The 20111-nt window shown below is 44.2% G+C and overlaps 1 protein-coding gene across 3 annotated transcripts in view; it reads left to right on the plus strand.

Annotated features, from left to right (window-relative positions):
- SPEG (striated muscle enriched protein kinase) overlaps positions 1-20111 on the plus strand; it is a 148130-nt gene that overhangs the window by 75240 nt on the left and 52779 nt on the right. For all 3 annotated transcript variants that reach the window (XM_048485695.1, XM_048485696.1, XM_048485697.1), the window contains 6 exons: positions 4794-6193; positions 10393-10536; positions 13754-13936; positions 17805-18013; positions 18441-18529; positions 19366-19541. In XM_048485695.1, the coding sequence (XP_048341652.1) occupies positions 4794-6193; positions 10393-10536; positions 13754-13936; positions 17805-18013; positions 18441-18529; positions 19366-19541 (2201 nt within the window). The remainder of the gene's footprint in view (positions 1-4793; positions 6194-10392; positions 10537-13753; positions 13937-17804; positions 18014-18440; positions 18530-19365; positions 19542-20111) is intronic.

The following is a 20111-nucleotide window of genomic DNA, read 5'->3' on the forward strand; positions in this document are numbered from 1 at the left end:
CTTTTTTTTCATAAATCTCCAATTCAAGTTATCAAAAGCTTTTTCTGTGACTGAGAAGACCAAAACTGCTTGTTTTTATATGTGTTTATTTAAAGATTCTGTTATGCTCAAAACTATTCTTATATTATCTTTCAGATATCTATTTGGTAAAAAAAAAAACCCACATTGTTCTGTCCCAATAATTTCCTGCAATGCTACTTTCAAACTATTTGCCAAAATAGTTGTAAATAATTTATAATCCATATTTAACAGTGAAATAGGACAGTAATTTTTTACGTTTCTTAGATCCTGACCTTCTTTTGGCATCAACATAATTGTGGTTTCTTCCCATGAATTTGGTATTTCCCATTGTTAGTATATTATTCATCTCCTGATGCATAATAAGACATACTTCTACCATATATTTTAAATAAAATAATCCAATAAACCCATCAGGGTCTGGAGTCTTTCCCACTTTTGTTTTCTTTGTAGCATTTTTAATTTTTTCAATTGTTATTTTCTGATTTAACATCTGTGTTAAACCTTCTGGAACTTTTAATTTCACATTTTCTCTAAATACCTATCCTGTTCCTCTTCCTCTTGAAATGGGTTTCATAAAGTCCAGTATAGTACTCTCTAAATTTTCTCATATCTTCCTGTATTGTATATTTTTTTCTTCCTCTTTTAATTCAGTAATCCTTCTCTTTTGTCTTTCTTGCCTTAATTTCGTGACAACCATCTCCCTGGTTTATTGACCTGCTCAAAATTGTTTCATCTTAAATATATCAATTTCTTTTCCATTTCTTGCGTCAATAACAGACATTTGATTTTGTAAGTCTTATTAATTTTCTTATTAATTTATTATTGCTTGGATCCTCTTTTATTTGTTCCTCTTTCTTTTTTGTTTCCTTTCTTTTTAATTTTTTCTTCCTTTCTTATGGTTATTTCTTCTTGAATGAAAAAACCCCTCATATACCCTGTTTCCCCGAATATAAGACATCCCCTGAAAATAAGACGTAGTAGAGGTTTTGCTGAAGTGCAAAATATAAGGCATCCCCCGAAAGTAAGACGTAGCAAAGTTTTTGTTTGAAAGCATTCCCGATGAACAGAATACAGAAAAATAAGACATCCCCTGAAAATAAGACATAGCACATCTTTGAGTGCAAAAATTAATTTAAGACACTATCTTATTTTCGGGGAAACACGGTATGCTTTGCACGTGTCTCATACCACTTTAATATTTACAGCATCTTAATTGATTATTCACATTTGACAGCATCTTAATTGATTATTCACATTTGACAGCATCTTAATTGATTATTCACATTTGACAGCATCTTAATTGATTATTCACATTTAACATATCATTTAAGATAGGTTGTATCTATCTACAGTGTATCTCTGGATTGTTTTAGATTTTAAAATTTCATACAGCATATTTTTAGTTAAATGTTGCCTTAAAAACATTTCACATTTCAGAAGAGAAGATAGTTCACAGGAGGGTTTTTTTTCCCCCTAAACAATTCCCAATTTTTAATTGGAAAAATTGAAAAAGTCATCATACTTTTTCATACTATGCATTTTGAGCGAGAAAAGCATGGTCTTAAAAGGCATTGCATTGATTCCCAAAGAGAAAATTATTCATAGGTGTTTTTCTCCAGTGGTCCTTAAATTCTCCCAATTTTTCCATTGGCAAAACTGAAAAAAAAAAATTCCTCAGGAAAAAAGTGGGGGAAAACCCTGTTTTGTTTGACTATTCTCTCCCCCCACCCCCCGGGCTTTCACACCTCTTTTTTCCCAGGGCCTTCACAACTCTAAATTTTATACACACACACCCCTCCAAAAATATAGGAGGGAATAGTTGCAAGACAACAAGGGTGGAAGCTCACTGGATGACCTTGGGCCATCTCTCAGCCTAGCCTACCTCACAGGGTGGTTGTGAAGATAAAATGGAGGGGAAGAGAACAATGGAAGATGCTTTGGGTCCCCATTGCCAAGAAAAGTGGGAGCAAAAGAATTTTTAAAATAAATAAAATCAGTAGGACATAATAATGGTCATAGACAAGGACTTGAACCAAGCAGAGTAAATACACTATCTTCCCATTCAGGCCAGAACTGACAAGATAAATACAACAGAAATTAAGAATCTCCATCTCGAGGGGCTCAAAGTGTAAATCAAACTATTGCACTACAGTTGTTTTCTTATTAAGCAGCATCATGAAGGTAGCCAAACTTGGATACATGCTGATAACCTCTGAGATGCCTAGGTATCCATCGAGTTCAAAGGGGCCTTCTTGTATGCTCCTCTTTCTTTTTACTCTGGCTCACCAGAGTGTGTTGAACAGCAGCTCTCGTCCATTTCAAGCAATGGGTTTTATTTGATCAAAATAATGTTCAAGTAAAGAACAAATGGTATTTTCTTTGCCCTTATTTTTTCAGGGAAACAAATACCAGTGAGTATGGGATGTTTATGTTACAAAAGGAATTTTTTTAAAGACCAGACAGTAGGTGATGTGAAACACCTCTCCCTAACAGAGCCACTGCCAGTCTGAGTAGATAACACTAACATACATGGATGGATGGATGGATGGATGGATGGATGGATGGATGGATGGATGGATGGATGGATGGATGGATGGATGGATGGATGGATGGATAAATGGAGGGAGGGAGGGAGGGAGGGAGGGAGGGTGGTCTGATTCTGAATAAGGAAGTTTCATGTGTCCATGTCCATCTCACTTTTAGCCAGCCCTTACAGGCCACTGGGTCAAGTGCCTGCTGAATTAATCAAGCACACCATAGTAGCAGTGGAGACCACAGGATAAAGTTTTTTTGGGGAGGGGGGAGGATCTGTATACCAGGATTGGGAATACTCCAGGTTCACCTGCTCAGGGGCCAAGAGACATAAAGTCTGAATAAGTAGGAAGCCTTTGCTGCATCAAAGAACATCCCCACTTCCCAAGGGACATCTGCATTTCTTCTTAACAAACACTGGGATGGATGATGAATGATTGAAGTCATTCAGAATTTCACAAATACTGCGATAGCTTCTCTTCTAGCTATTGTGGTGATTATTTTGGTTACGTCCAAGTCGTTTTTTATACCTAAACACTGAAATATAATTCTAGGACCCACCCTGTTTCATTGCAAAAGTACAGAGCAGTGGCATACCGCTAATGGGGGCATGGGATATCTCATGTCTCCAGGTGCCTGCCGCTGAGCCCTGCCCCCCTCCCGGCCTGCAGGAAAGTGGGGGGGCAGGGCTCAATGGCGGGAAGCCACAGCACCCCGCCCTCTTGGCCTCCCTGCAGACTGGCTCCTGCCCTTCCCAGAGCCTGGGGAGGACAGAAGCCAGCCTGCAGGGAGGGTGGGGCGGCCTACTGGGCAACCCAGCACAACTCATGTAGTAAGCAAGACTAGCTGTGGGCTCTTGCGTCCACAAAACTTTTAGGCAGAATTTTTTTTAGGTCCAGTCAGTCTTAGAATCACAGTGCTGGAAGGGAACAAAAGGCCTGCTAATCCAGCCCCATGTTATGCAGCAAGCCTGCCTACCCATCAGCGCTCACAAGTCACACAATCCAAAGCACAACAAAGGTCAGGCATGTTGCAGAATGTTGTATGCAGAGCTCCAAGGGGTTATTGTTGGAAAAGGGGAAAATAAACTCTTCCGGTTCCACTACTCGCAGTCCCTGGCAAATGTGCCTGAGGAAACAGTACCCAGTACCAAGAATGCTCAGAGTTCTATGAATGATCTCTCAAACATCTTTTTCTTTGAAAAAACAAGTTTGTAGGGTCCAGACTGGTCAAGACTGTGATGTGTGTGTGTACGATAAAGCCTTCACACTCTGCCATTTTCCTGATCTGAAACAATTCAACAAAGCTGTTGTTTCCCCTGAGACTAGCCTGATCACATTAGATCTCAGAAGCTAAGCAGGATAAGACCTGGCTAGTAGTTGGACAGGAGACCTCCAAGGAATACCAGGTTTTGTGACACATACAGGGGCAAAGGCAAACTACCTCCAAACTTCTTTTTCCTTGAAACCTCCACACAGTCACCATAAGTCATCTGCGACTTGATGGCAAAAGAGTTAACTATGCCAGTTTACACATTACAGAATGTGCAAGTTGAGCCTAGTTGATATTTTGTCTGTTTGGGAAACCCAGGAGTTTACACTCTCAAGACAATTTAAGGTCGGGAAAGTTATAACAGGAATGAAAAGTAGTTCAAGCTCCTTTATTTTATTTATCACAGCATGTATATCCTGCCTTTCCCCATGGCATTCTCCATGTGCGCTATAGTTGTGATCCAAATTGAGGAGAACCTGCAGTACATATATGACTGTTATACAAGACATGAGGTGGGGACCCCACATCAAAGTTGTTTGCTCTGTAATGTATGGATCAGTTTGAGGTCCTTACTTATCTGTACAGTTCTGCAGGGCCATTTCAGATCAGGAAAATGGTGCAAACCCATGCTGCGGACCTAGAGCTCTCATGCCCCATTTTGTGGGGAGGTCATTCACAGATCATTTATAGTTTGACCCCAAATCTTTTGCACAGGTCAGAGGATTTGGTGTAAGATGGATTCCCAATTAGTTGTCTCATGTCCTCCTAAAAGGAATGAAGAATCTCTCTCTTAAATAAGACAGATTTTCTCTCTCCCACATAAACAATGAGTGTCACTGAAAGTAACAGTTCTGATGCCCATAGTGTATTGCCCTTGTAGGTATCTGGCCCTTTGCAGCTAACCACCCCTGAATTTTCAGGCTCTCCTACCTTAGCAAACCATGCCATGCCTTGTTTTCTAACTGCAGTAGTCTCCCCCAAGGTGGGTACCGGAGGGATGATACCAACAGCAGCAGCAAAACCAGCACAAATACCCTCCATCCACCTGCACAGAAACCTCCTCTCCAGCGGCCAGTGTCCCCCCGAGCAGGGCAATGCGCAGTCCAACCACCTGGAGCCAGCCGTGGCCCTGCTCCACCAGTGGCTCCTCGCAGGAAGCTGCTCATGCCTCCTGAGTTCCAAGACACAGCATCAGAGGAGTTTGATGAAAAGCTGAAGCGCCCTAAGTCATCTGGCTACTCTCAGACTGGCACAGGTGAATCACGGCCCCAGACACCACTGAGCGAGGCTTCCAGCCGTGTGTCTGTCCTCCGCCCATCTCCCAAGCTGCCACGGACAGGTTCCAAGATCTTTGACAAGCTCAAATTCTTTGAGGAGCGTAGGAAAAGTCTGGAGCAAAATGAGAACCCTTTTGCCGGCCACACGTGGCTACCACTGCGGAAGACACGTTCATTCGATCAGGCTGGCTTTGATGATGCCAGTCCCTTCATGTCAACTGGATCTCAGGAGGACTTGCAAGAGGATTTCCGCTCAGAATGGGGAGGTGTGGCCTGCAGACGCCGGGCCTTCCATCAAAAGGCAGCTTCCCTGGATGAGCGTGGCCACTTCCCCCGCCATGTGTATGACCTTGAGCACAAGTTCACTGAGGAGCTGGGCCGCATCAAGCGCACTGTATCTCAGCAGCAGCTTCGACGATCGCAAGAATTGTTTCGATCACCCTCTCCACGTAACTCCCTCGAGCCTCTTGCCCCCCGAGTTCCACCACCACGAAAGCTGAAACCACTCAAGGCTTTGCCACCTACAGAGAATGCACATGGTGTGCAGCAGCTGGTGTTGTCCAGTGTGGGGTTAGTGGGACCCAGAGATGAGCCCAAAGGGATACAGAAGCCTATGTCAAGAAGTGGGGCAGCAGGTGAGCTGACTGAAGAACACAGCAAAAGTGGTAAGGAAACTGAGATGAATGGACAAGCTCTGCGGCAGAAGATGGAACAATGTCCGCTGACCTGTGCTGCCCCATTGGGACAGAGGGACCCACCACACACTGGGCCTCTTGGAGTTACTGGTAGCACAGATGGGGGCTCTGTGAACACTTCAAAAGGGAGTCATGTATCAAAGGGTCCAGATGAGGCCTCTCATGTAGACAAGTGGGAATCAGGGCAGGATGGACATTCTCTGCCCTGGGCCAAGACTGGAAAAGAATCAGGCACAGATAAAAGCAGGGCAGGAACCCATGGCACAAGCAGAGAGTCAGAGAGAAAAACTGGAAAAGTGTCAGAGAAAAAGGACAATATATTGCATCCTCACGAAGGAAAGAGTGCACGGAGCAGAGGAAAAGGCCGCCGGTCCCACAGAATGTCTCCTGAACCAGGTATGAAATGAGGGCAAGTGCTGCTGGGTAAGAATAGGGGAAGGCCAGGATGAAACACATAGCTTTGTGTCTTCACATTCTTCTTCAAGTGGAGAATCCCCTGGTTCTTTTTCACCAATCAATCTAGGCCACATCCTTGAGATTCAGTCCAAAGTGTTAGTGTTAGATGGGCTCCTCAGGGGGACAGGTAAGTGCTCAGGCTTGGGCAAAGCCTTATCTCTTTGATTGCTTCATACAGGGCTGCTCATTCATCCATATGTGAGATATGGAGTAATCTCAGTCAGGCCCTTCCTGGAAGGATCACTTGTGCTTGGGAGCAGGCAAAGGAAACAGTGGGAGCTGGGCTGGAGAGCTGTGCCTGAATTAGTGAAGCACAGGTTGTGGTCAGTTGGGGTTGGAAAAGATGCACAAAATGGATTTGAAGATGAAAGACTGCGTTAGAATAGGAATTTGGGCCCTGATGAGTGGACTGAAACAAAGCCAGCTGCTCCCCACCCATGTTCTTTGTCTGCCCATTCAGACTTGCACACTACTGATTTTTAACTTGCACCTCAGCTATTTATTCTGGAAGGATAAACAGAGTGTTAGTGCTGGTGGTCACAGCCTCCCTTCCGAAGCAAGGATCAAATGCCATGCAGACTTCCCTGGATGCTGACTAGCACCTGGGAGGTTTCTTTTGTATGCTCCAGCTGTGGTTACCAGATCAGGATTGCAAAAATCAGGACACTTTGGAAATCTTAGGTGAATCCATTATGTCCTATGTGATGTTCCAGATAACGGGCCCTCTGGCAAGGCTATCCTCTGTCCTGTATCTGCTAAAGCAAGCATTATGTTTGATGTGTGTAAAAGGAACATGTGAATTACTCGAGGGTGAATTTCGCCAACTCACTCATCAGTCAATCTCCATCTTGTGAATAACCACTCCTGACCCTTCTCATGAAATCAGTCCTGTGAGCTCATGCCAAAGCCAATTTTATGATGTTTAGATGTCAAAATATAAGTATTTCAAAAGTATTTATTCAACTGTTTGCCAATTTCCAAGGATTCGGGTTAACTTTTCTTAACCTACCGTCATGCTTTCAAACATTCCCCAGAGCTTCTCCAACCAATTTTTGGTTTATTTCAAACATGACAAAAACATTTTAATATAAAAATCAACATGAAACTCATGTGAAGATTGTTACATCTGATGATCACATGTGTGTGTTTCATATGATATAGATGCACTGGTAAGTGACAACCACTTGCAGTCTTCACATCAGTATACACATAATGTGCAATTATCACATTGGCTTCACATTAACTTCACCCTGAAGTGCACTAAGTAATTTTCCTTGTGGTGTATTGCTGGAGTGCCAGAATCCTTTGGAATTGCTGAGATTATTGTTTTCTCATTAATGTACAAGGGCACAAAGTTATTCCATTTCTTTCTTTAATCTTCCATTAACAGCCTTTTTCATTCATGCACATACATACTTTTTCTCACTCCACATGCTATCAGAGTTTGCCAAATTTTAGTAGTATTTTTGCCAATCAAACATATTTGGGCTACATTTCAGATACGATAAATAAATAAACAGATTGTTCATCTTTGCCAAAAGAAAAAAGGTGATTGATATGCATTTAATCACAAAATATTTACAGGAAGTGCTTGACAGAATACAGCGGATGTGAAATCTTTACAACTAGCAAACAGGATATCCCAGTTTGGTAGACTGAGTGAAGAGAGACCCAAACAGCCTTATGATTACTGGAAGGCAGAGAAATTCATGTTCTTAACAACATGAGTCTGTTTAGCGAGAGGAAAGAAAGCATTCACAAATCAAACTACATGTGAAACAGGAGATCTGCAATCAGTTTCTCCAAAAGCAGTAGAAGAAGGGGGGCAGTTTGGGACAGGTCTACAGTACAGGGAGGACTACTTCTCCACCTATGTAATTTCCTGTTGCAAATCTTCCTCCCCCTGAGTTGTTCCTCAGGGAAAAAATACTAGAGATAAGATACATACTTGCATGTCTAACACTAAAGGGAAAGCAGCAGGTTGAGGGCAAGGGAATTTGCATCAGGAAAAACTGTACAGAGGAAAATATTAACTCTCTCCCCCCAGGACTCTTTCTGCAATCCATTCTAAGCCTCTCTGTGGGTGCTATAAATATTTCTAAAAACCTTGGGTGTTCTGTGATTGATTCTCCCATCATCATGCTGAGTGGCAGCTTCACAGATATGGATCAGACTCCAAATAGCTGGAAAATGCAAGACACAATGTAGCATGTTCATCAATTAATTGGTTCACAGTTGGCTTGCATGAAACTATAATCTCCAAATGGCTTACTTGCGTTTCGTGAAAGTAATTTCTGTGCACAAATATCTGCTGGGTCAGGAGCAATGAGATCTGCTATTTGAATTCATGTGGGTTATTTTTCCAGTTACTTAGCACATTCCTGAAGAATTCTAACAGCCTTGTAAAGGAGGTTAGCATGATTACCACCAGTTTGCAAATGGTGACTAATGTAGACAGATATATGCATCTGCAGTATTGGCAGCAGTTTTCCTGATGCATATTCCAGGTAGCTGTGGTAACAGAAAAAAATGGCCATCTCTGCTGTAGTTGTCAGAAAGGCCATTTTGAGATAGGTCAGTAGGCCTGAAACCCCAGTTTCTTTCATTAAAGGCATGCTGGGTAAACCTAAGGATAGCTGTCAAGCATTCTGTTGATTATTACCGGAGAGAAAACAGTAAAGAGATATTGATCATTAATGGCTCCAAATTCCCCCCATTTTGACACTCTTTGCATATTAAGAACTGGATACAATACACACCTGATCACAGGTACAGGTAGGGATTTTTTAAAAGGAATGTTTTCAGATAACTCCTCCATACTTCCTGGTCAGTCAAGATCAACCTCCTCCTTTCCACTGATCTCCTAAAATAAAACCTGTGGAAGCCTGTCCTACCTTTCAAAGGAAGCACAGAGAACTAGAAAAATGGTGTTTGGAGATTAGCTGAAAATTGTGTTTTTATTTTCATTTTTAGAAACATGTATTTCTCTTCTTCAGTTTCCGTTGTTCTTATATCTCTGTGATTAGTATAAGCTTTTAAAAATTTGGAATCACAAACTGAGAGATATTCTTTTGGCTAACTTTCCCCATGGTTGAGCAGCCTTCCGCTGGTTGATGGAGCCTTTCAACTGTTTACCTCTTGAAGCAAAGAGGTGCACTGAAGATTTCAGTGCATAGATTTTTCACCTGGTAGCCAATATTGATTTCATGTAGCCACTAGGTGACATTCAGGGGCATACTCATGCATTTGAGCACCTCACTCCATTACAGCTGCTTCAGAGGGTCCCTGACTCACAGGGATTCAAGCCTGCTTAGGCACTGTGAAGAACATGATGATTTTCTTCCGGGACATCCCGACCCAAAAATCAGTCACTCAGTAACACTTAGGCCTGATATTGGCTTTTGTTTATCTAGCTATAACTGTGGTTTGGTTGAACTTTATTCCAAACATTTTCTCCCTCAAAATAGGTGGTTCTTTGTTTTCCTCAGAAAAATGTTACCCTGGTTACTGGCATCAAGAGGGTGAAAAAAGGTAGAGAGCTTTGCCATTGAGGGCCAAAGTCAATCCAAAACCAGAGCAGCCAGCAGTTTTTAAAAATTAGTTGTTAGACATTTAAGAACCCAGTTGAGATTGTGACCATAGTATGACCTAACACAGCCACTTTTCATCTTTGTGGGGAAAACATATGAATATCTGGATTTGTATGGTTCCCCAGCAAGGCAAATAATAGCTATCCAGTCTGTTTTAGATCTGAAAAGCAGAATGTGGGAAAGATGTAAATATCCACTGCTTGTGCAGCATTCCCAATCATTATGCCTGATAATTAAGCTTTAAAAAAGAAGAGAAGCGGCATCTCATGCAGTCTGGCCCTTGGGAATCAGCTGGGTAACAGTGGATCAGCAATCTGTCCTACCTTGTATTGGAAAAGCTGGAGGGAGATCCAGGAAGATAGAAATGCTGTTGAACAGGCTGGGATCACCTGTAAATGAAAGAACTCTCTGGGGCGACCTAAAAACTCTCTGGGACAACCTAAAAAGGAAAAGGCATTAAGTTTTTAAACACTGTCTTATTCAAGTGGGTTAAGACCCCTGGCCTTCCATACAGTTTCTGCTGCAGCTGTTGTTTCTTCTTCTCTGCAGAATCCTCTGATGACTCCTACATCTCAGCCGGCGAGGACCCACTGGAGGCACCCATCTTTGAGATCCCTATCCAGGATGTAACAGTCACAGCTGGAACTGAGGTGCTGCTCAGATGTATAATCACAGGCAACCCTTCCCCAGAAGGCAAGTGCATGGTGTACCAGATAAAGGATGCGGGTTGCACAGAAAAATTTTTTTGTTTATGTGTCCAATGTTTGGATTACACTTTTGTATCAATGTTAGCTTCCAAAGCAGCCTGCAACTAATTATTCAAAATGGCTGTTGTGGGTTTTTTGGGCTATGTGGCCATGGTCTGGTGGTTTTAGCTCCTAATGTATGTGTGGCTGGCATCTTCCGAGGCATGTCTAGGGCCGATTATACACTGGTGCTCTGACCCACAGAGAGGGTACGTCTCCTTTGGGGCAGAGTTTAGACTGCAGACGCGTTCACATGCCACTGCAGATCATGAAAGCTCTGTGGTTCCTGAGAATGGGCAAAACCATTACCCAGGGGCAGGCCTATATGATGTTTTCCATGGCTTCATGGTCACCACTTTTTCCAGTCTCTCTCTCTCCCCCTGATCCTCATAGGCATTTCTATGGGATCAACAGCTGGCTTCCCCCCCCAACCCCCCCAATTAATAATGAGCCCTTGCAATAGTGATATAAAGAATAAGAATATAAAAAATTAAAGGTTTTTTTGAGCCGAAAATCTTGCAACTGACTGGGAGCAACCAAGAAGTGGGAGCAGGCAAGCCACACAGCAGGTAGTGGGCCACTTCCTCACGTTTAACACACATAAACAGAAAAATGCAAGGCGATCCCACTGCGACTCCACTTTGGAGCCAAGAGCCTTGAGGGAAGCACTCCATGCATAATGGGCCACAATAAGATGTGCAAAAAAACCCCCACAACAGCCAGTTGATTCCAGCTGTAAAAGCCTTCAACAGTACATTAATTATTCAAAACATCCATTACAATAACAGCAATAACAAAACTGCAACAGCAGCAGCTCATAATGCATCAGGGTGGGGCCGTGGCTCAGTGATAGCGTGCCTCCTTTGTATGCAGAAGGTCCCTGGTTCAGAACTTGGCTCCTCCAGTTCAAACTATCCAACGGGAGGTGACGTGAAAAATCTCAGCCTGAAACCCTGGAGAACCTCTACCAGCTAGAATAGACAATACTGACCTTGGTGGACTCAAGAGAAAAAAGCTTCATACATTTAAAAAACATTAAACATTCAAGTAAAAGAGATGATGTAAGCAACTTATGAATGTGTCTAAGGAGGGAGAAAGAGAAGGCCCTGTTCCCAGTAGCCATTCATCTTGCCTCTGAAGTTGGGGGTTAACTGAAACAGGGCTTCTGCAGAACACCAGGACAGAGGTTTATAGAGAAGCAGGTAGTCTTGAAGAGATCCTAGTTCCAATTGTTTAGGATTTTAAAGATAAAACAAGAGTACTTGTATTGCCTCCAAATACAGAGTAGTTGTTTAAGCAGAGGTAATATGTGATTGGCTGGTACAGATTTCTCTTAATAACCTGTCTACTGATTTCTGAACCAGTAGGAATTTCAAAACATTCTTCCTAGGCAGCTCTAGATATAATGCACTAAAGTAATCTTCCTTGGATATTACCAGAGCAAAACAATATCAAAGATGCAGTGGCGTACCTGCCTAGGGACAGGGGGTACCCTATGTCCCCGGGCGCCCCCATTTGGTCACGTGGGGGGGCGCCACCATTTCAGGGTCGTTTGTGTGTTTTTAATTTTTTAGTGTTTTTTACGTTTTGGCCTGCAAGGGGCACATTTTTAAGGCTAGCGGCGCCAAAATTTCAGGGTGCCATCCAAAGACTGTCCTAATGATACCACCCAAGTTTGGTGATGTTTGGTTCAGGGGGAGCAAAGTTATGGACCCCCAAAGGGGGTGCCCCATCCCCATTGTTTCCAATGGGAGCTAACAAGAGATGGGGGCTACCCATTTGAGGGACCATAACTTTGGTCCCCCTGAACCAAACATCACCAAACTCGGATGGTATCATCAGGGAAGTCTCTTGATGATGCCCTGAAATCATGGTGCTGCTAGCTTTAAAAATGCCCTCCCTGCAGGCCGAAAAACACCAAAAATACCCCCCCAAAAGCCCAAATACCTTGCATTCGCATTTGTTCATATTTGGGCAGGACATAATTGGAAACTTTTTGTCCAAATTTGCCCAGATTCCAGCTGAATCTGGTATTTGTTTCATCTGAATCTCCAACCCTCAAAAGTGATGCTGTTTCAGGGTGGGGGAGAATCCATCCCCAAACAGCATCACTTTCAATTTTGTTTTAACCGGGGACCCCAGATTCTCCCTTTAAGGTGGATTTAAAAAAAGAATCTGAGCTCCCTAGTTTAAACACCATTGAAAGTGATGGTGTTTGGGGGTGGATTCCACTGGAGGTGTTTTGTGAGAGATGATGCTGACATTTGTTTGGTAAATGTTTTGCTGGGGGTGATTTGTGAGAGATTTACATGCTTAATACCGATTTGCACTGGCTTGGAGTTGTTTCTCAGGCTAACAACCTACCTCGTAGGGTTGTTGTGATTAGGAAATTAGGAAAAGAGTTGGTGGGGAGAGAGCCATGTATGTTTTGCTGGGAGTGGGAGGTGTTTTGTGAGCTGGTGCAAAAAATCATTGTTTGGTCATGGTGGGGGAGGGTGGCTGCCCATACGCCCGGGGGGGCGGGGGGCGCCAAACTCAGGTTTTGTCCCCGGGCGCCAGTTTGCCTAGTACGCCCCTGCAAAGATGTCTCCGTAACTGTGGATTGAGGGAATAATTTCCTTCCCATAATGAGAATCCATGAATTTTTTTGTTTGTTTGTTTTGTGTAACCGTGCTACATTGCCCAATTTGAATCTACAAAAGGTGTTGCTTCTGAATTTAGCCTGTGGTTCTAGTGGCAGCCATACAAATATTCCTGGGGAGCAGGGGCACAGCTGCCCAAAACAGCACCTGGACCAAGTACAACACCTTGCCCCATCCCTGGACACCACTTGGATAGGTCACATGGAGGGATTGCTGGCCATCACAACTACGCCCAGCTCCTGAACTCCCCGTGGAGTTGGGGGGCAGGGGCACAGCTGAATGCTGAACCAGGCAGTGTTTATCTGGGTTTACTCCACCCCAACTCCATTTGGAGTTTGGGGGCAGGGGCAGGCCTATATGATGCTGGGTTGGGCTTGGTCAGATCCGGTTTGACCCAGCCATACTGAGTCCAGCAATGAACTGAGAAGTTGGGCTGACCAGTTCCAGCTTTATACTGTTGGCTGTGCCCCCGCAAACTCCACCTCCAGTCAGGCTGATCACTTACCCATCCCTTCTCCACAGTATCATGGCGGAAAGATGGGATCCCCTTTGGGAGCAGCAGCACCCGCCCCATCAAAGCAGAGGGGGAACGCCACACCCTGCTGGTCAGGAGTGCTCGTGTGGCTGATGCCGGCCTCTACACTGTTTGTGCCACCAATGAAGTGGGCGAAGCCTGTTGCAGTGCCATCTTGACTGTGCGTCCAGGTAAGTGCAGGTTGAGCAAAGTTGAGGCAACTTGTCAGGCTGTAGTGGGGATCCAGCCAAGGACAGATGGAGCCCCCAAGATGGTTTGCAGAGCCCGAGCCCAGCAGTTTCAGGCCTATGTGTGAGGTGATTTTCCCTGCCAGTCTTCCTTCCAGTGCTGCTGACAGATACTGCAGGCAGCTTTTACCCTACAAGGCTTGGTTTGGGCTTGCTCCTCTGACAAACAGCCAGCAAGCTTGAGTGAGACTTAAGAGAGCCTGGTTTGCTTGGCTCCCAGCACCACGGGCCCTGGGGTGGGATGGAGGGGGGCGCCAGAAAGCAACGCTCCTTGTCAGTGTTTCGTCGCTCTTTTGCAATTGTTTACCTTTGCAATAAATGCTCCGAAAGGATGCCCACAAGATCACGAATGGGTTGACGTGAAATGTGAGCCCCGGCCGGAGGGGCTGGGCTGCTTGTCTGCGCAGAGTGCGAACGCCTCCTTCTGCCGCGGCTGGAGGGGTCGGGGGCTGCGGGTGGGCGACTGACTCCGGCGGCTGCCCTTTACATCTGGTTAGAGGGATCTGCTGGTCTGCCTGGTCTCTGCTCGTCGGACGCCGCTTCTAAAGAGACTCCGGTATTTCTGTTGAAGGGGCGGGGGAGAGAATGCATGGATATCCTCTGTAGGATTTCTCACAGGTGGCAGGAGTTGCCTTCTGTTCGCTGCGTGCTTGGGGTCATAGGCATGGCCAAAGGGAGGGGCAGGGGAGGCGCCCTCACTCTCTAGCTGTTGTCTGGCATAGAGATGGGGAACAGCCTTGACAACCCATGGGGAAAGGGTGGGGGTTGCTTGTATTGCTTAACCATTTATATGCCCTTCTGGCGGGTGTAAAGAGAAGAGAGGCCCAAGAAACTATGCAAAAGAGTACGATCTTTGTCTTCCTACCTATAAGGAAGATGCAAGAGGCTGTGCTTGTGGAAGCCAGTGTGAAGCAAGAATCTCCTTGGTGGATATTTTCCCAGAGTAATGTTTTATTTCTTTTGCAAATGGCAATGCCATTTTCCAGGACAACTAGAAGCAGCCTCAAAGTCTTCCAGGGTCTGGTGCTTGGATAACTTGATTTGTGGGGGGCCAGGACAGCCCGCCAAATGTCCCCATCCATCCCATACAGAGAATCTAATCTAATCCTTGAGTGTGATCTGGGTGCTTCAAAAATTAATTTGTGGGGTTGATAATCTATTCCTGGGTCATATCTGTGCAAGGGACAAAGAACCCTTCTTTGAAGTTTCTGTTCTGCATTGACATAGCATTAATATGCTCCTCTCCCTGACTTGGTAAAGGCTGACTATGATTGGCCCCTGCCGTTTTGAAGGGTAGCATTGGGAGTTATAGAAATAGGTACAATTAAATAAATTGCTGTCCACCCCCATCTCCCCCTGTCCTGTGCCATTAACTTTATCTGATGGTGCTAGCTAGAACATGGGCTAGATCTTTCCCAGGCATGCATACTTGGCAAGTTTTCATTGTCCTAACTATTAATGTCACCTTGACCCTGAAACCACTGCCAATATGAAAAGATAATGGAGGTTGTAGCCAAGCCTGGAGCTACCCAGCTCTGCCTTCACTTTCTTTTCTGGTATCGCTTTGTCCAGTATCCCCAAACACTCTTACGATTTGGCAGGGCCAGAAGCAACATTAGATTTGCTGTCTTCTGAAACAGTCAGAAGGAAAAGGTAGGATTTCCACTTCTTCTGGTTTTTTCTTGCCTTTTGGTATGTGAGATTAGACTTAGGCAAAGGTCTTCATTTATTGCACATCAGATTTCACAGTTCTAATGACCAGAGTCCTCACATCACTGTAACCAATAAATTACATGAATTATACCAATTATGCAAATTACACTGTGCGTACCACTGATGTTTGATCAAATCAATCCATCACATATTATTTATTGAGTTGATTTATATGTCACCTGAAGTTACAAAGTTTTCTCATGGTGACTTTATCATATCAGACTTGCACAAGGAACTATTTGAATTAATTTCACTTCCCAGTCTCATTAAAATTGGCAAAGTTATCATGTCAAATAGAAACTGTAAAAACTGATGTTCTCTCTGGTAACTTTGGCAATAGTCACACAGAGATAATTTTGGACAAAAGCATCCTACAAAAAAACATTGAACTGATAAAGTCCTCTGGCTCTGATATGAAGTCAAACATCATCTTCATAATTGTCATATCGTATACTGGCATAACACTTCAGAAGCCAGGGAAGATGTTTCATATTTGAATTATCTGCCACTTTGATAGGAAAAAAATTCTCCCTGCTTTTGGAAAACTAGCAAATCCTGGAGAAAGAATCTATATGATTCCTTTATGACATACTAGTTTTCTACTTGCAGGGAGACTTTTTATGAGGGGACTCTTGAAGTATGTGATTTGCCAATAGCACTCCGAAATGATACAGAACTACATAGGTTATACCATATGACGTTTCTAATTATGCAGGATTCTCCCCCTCCCCCGCCAAAAAAATTAGCCTTTAGACTTCATTCAGCAAGTGTAGCAGCAGCCTAACTTATGCAATGTTGTTCATGCTAGCCTAGGAATAGTGCCCCAATAAGGCATAGTGGAACTCTATGGCTATAACAAGGAGCAGCAGTGGCGTGGTTAAGAGCAGGTGTACTCTGATCTGGAGGAACCAGGTTTGATCCCCCACTCTGCCACCTGAGCTGTGGAGGCTTATCTGGGGAATTCAAATCAGCCTGTACACTCCAACACATACCAGCTGGGTGACCTCGGGCTAGTCATAGTTCTTCTGAGCTCTCTCAGCCCCACTTACCTCACAGGGTGTTTGTTGTGAGAGGGGAAGAGAAAGGAGTTTGTAAGGCCCTTTTGAGTCTCCTATATGAGAGAAAAGGGGGATATCAATCCAACTCTTCTTAGGAAACTGGGAACTGGCATCCATTGTAAGGGACAGAGGAGAATGAAGCCAGTCATTCAAATCATTGTCCACTTAACATTTGTGGCTTCTATGTGTATTGGTATTGTATTTGTATTTACTGTATTTTTAAATTTTGAAACAGCTTTGAGTCCCTTTTGTGGGGTATAAATTAAATAAATAAATCTAACCATCTTAGGTCCAGTCTTTATGTTATAGGAGCAGCATTGTTGCCCTTCCTTGTAGTGGTATCACATTTGCAGATGGTTACAACTTATTCAAATAAGGAAGTTCATGTGAGAAGGGCTTCCAGTGGTCACGTGTCCCTTAACTGCAGCATGGAATGAAGGTATGGGGCAATAGAGTCCATAATTTTCCTATAACTTAAAAAGCAATCATTTAGATTCCAGTCCAGTAAGCACCTTAAAAAGTGAACTAATTCTTGATGTCAGCGTCCTTCCCAGACATTCTGGTAAGGGACATTTGAAGAAATTTGGTCCATTCCAATACATGTCTATGGCCACGGAGAACAGTAGTGAAATTTTAAAGGGGATCGGTGTGAAAGTTTGGTTCTTTGTGTAAGGCCTCTAAATACTGTATGAGCACCCAATCATCTTTGATTAAATTCCTTTCTATCATCCTCAGGAATTCTAGCCACTTCTTCTTCTGCCAGAGTATTGCAATGGTCTTTTGCTATTGTTCTTCATAGTATCTCTCCATGTGCTCTTTAAAAAAATCAGAAAATCGAAGTTTTTATCAGAAAACAGTATGTCAAACAAAGCACAAAATAAACCAGATTCTGTGATGTATTTCTATGCCTGTGGTCATGCAGTCTTTTAAAATGGAAACATCCCCTGTAAAGTGGACATTTGGCTGGCATTCTTTCCTCCTTCCTGTTATGTCCTGTGCATGTAAAACTCCTCACCACCACCCTTCTCCTGTCTGTCTAGCTCCTCCAGAAAGCCACAGTCGACTGGCACCTCCCCGGGAGCTCAGCAGCCCAGTCACATCGGATGAAGAATACTTGAGCCCCTTGGAGGAGTTCCCTGAAGGTGGCACTCCTCGGCATCACTGTGTCATGAGAGTGCAACCCCGATCTGAGATCAGCCCGGCCCCTTCACGTGTTGGCATCAGCTTCAAGACGGCTCCCTCCTTTGAGGTGAGGGTGAAAGTTAAACTATAGAAGCTGGTGTGGGGGTGGAAAAGAGCCTACAGCTTTATACTGGCACTCGGTTGGCTGGAGGTAGGGGCCTCGGTCTTTTTATAGGTGGCACAGGATCCCAGTTGCCCAGTTGCTCAGGCAGTGGGAGCAAGAAACACCTCCTGTTCAAAGGATCAGGCAGTGGGTGATGTGAGAGACCTCTGTCTGAGACCTTGGTCGTCCATTGCCAGTCAGAGTAGACAGTACTGTGGCCTTAACAGATACTGTGGCTCACTGTAAGGCAGCTTGCTTTGTTCGCTTTGCTCTGGTGAGAGGGTTGCAGCTACTTGTGCTGCCCTAAAGGCTCTGCTCCACCTGCAGCTTGATCTAAAGAAAATCTGATTTCAGCTCTCTTTATCCATGATCCTGATGCTCTCCCCTGCAGGTGGCACTGAGTGACCAGACAGTACTGGAGGGACAAGATGTAGTCTTGCGCATTCAGGTGCAAGGGGAGCCCAAGCCCATTATGCACTGGTGAGTGGGTCCTGTGGGTATGCATGATTTCAAGAGCAGCCATATTGTCCTGACAGGGTTGGGATGTGGGGGTCTTTTCCAGGCTTGCAAATAGCCTCTGGTGGGGAAAATCAGCATTAAATGATCAGGTGGCCTTGTGGCAGTTTCCTCATACATGTCCAGCAGGACTGAAGAGATGGACATCTCTCTTTGAGCTCAGCATCTGTAAGACATTATTAAGATATCAGGTGTTTACAGTTTACTGAATCTTGAGTCTCTTCAGAGCAAATGATCAGGGCGAGAAGCATCTATAAATTGAACTGAATTGGTTCCTTTTTGCTTTCTGGCTTTTAGGTTGCCACAGTTATTTCAGTGTTGGGTAATGTGTAGGCCCACAAGATATTAAACTAGCTTTCTAGTAAAACTGGTGGATTGATTTGCAACATTGGCATTTGTCTTTCAGAAGGCATCAGATCCAGACTGGGAGTGGTTAGTTGTACGTATACGGCGGAATGGAAAATCTTTGGCCGTTTAAACTCTAGAAGGTGTTTGATAAGATCAGAGATGGGCTGGTTTGGATGGGATGGTATGGGAGAGAGTTTCAATGGGGAAAAGTTGCTGATCTTTTGAGCTGGAGTGCCTTGACTATATTATACAAATAGAAGCATAGGCAGAAGCACCGGAATTTGGGGGTAGCCAAGGGAAGGACCAGCCAAGCAGATGAAGTATTTAGTTTCTGCAGTAGGCTGATATGGAAGTGAGAAGGTGAGAAGAAACAGCCTCCCGTAGAAGGGTTAAAGAACTGGGATGGTGGTACAAGGTCTGCAGGCTCTGAGTCCCTCTCTTCTATCTACTAGGCTAAAGAATCGACACCCAGTAAAGTATGGGCGGCGCATTTCTGCTGTGGAGGAGGAAGGTGGCTTTTTTTGCCTACATATCCGAATGGTGGAGTGCACTGATGCTGGCTATTATGCCTGCAAGGCCATCAATGAGTATGGCACCAAGCAGTGTGAGGCCAAACTTGATGTGCAAGGTACTTCTTATGTATTACAGTGCATGGGGGTTAATGCTTGCCTACCGAGTGATGAGTCAGACTATCATGCTTGCATGCTTATTTCTTCTTTTCTCACCTCCATCCTATTGCATGCCACCTTTTTGGCTTTTTCCTCCCCCTCTTCTGAGCTGTTATCTTTTTGCTCATTAGCAAATTTGCATCTCCATGGCTTCTTGTCCCTCTGTCTGTCTGCCTTCTGCCTCTGGAGCAATGACAGTACTGAGTACTTGGCCTGGGCCTCTTCTTCATGGTCAGCTATAGAATTGAAGTATAGGATGCAGTTCAGGGCTCCATCCACATCTCAGGTTTTTGAGGAGCCAAAACAAAAGAACCTCTATGGGCCACTTTGGCTAAGTCCCTGTTCAGAAGCATAGGACATGAAGCACATGCAGGCTAGAAGGGTCAAGAATGCTCAGATCCATATTATATTTTGAATATTCAAAACACCCGCATACATCATCTTGGCCATATTTACATGAATCCTATAAAATAGGCTAGCATTATCCCCATCTTGCACTTAAGCACTAAGGCTGAGGAACAGTGGCTACC

This window comes from Sphaerodactylus townsendi, linkage group LG02 (assembly GCF_021028975.2).
Source record: "Sphaerodactylus townsendi isolate TG3544 linkage group LG02, MPM_Stown_v2.3, whole genome shotgun sequence".
Lineage (NCBI taxonomy): Eukaryota > Metazoa > Chordata > Lepidosauria > Squamata > Sphaerodactylidae > Sphaerodactylus > Sphaerodactylus townsendi.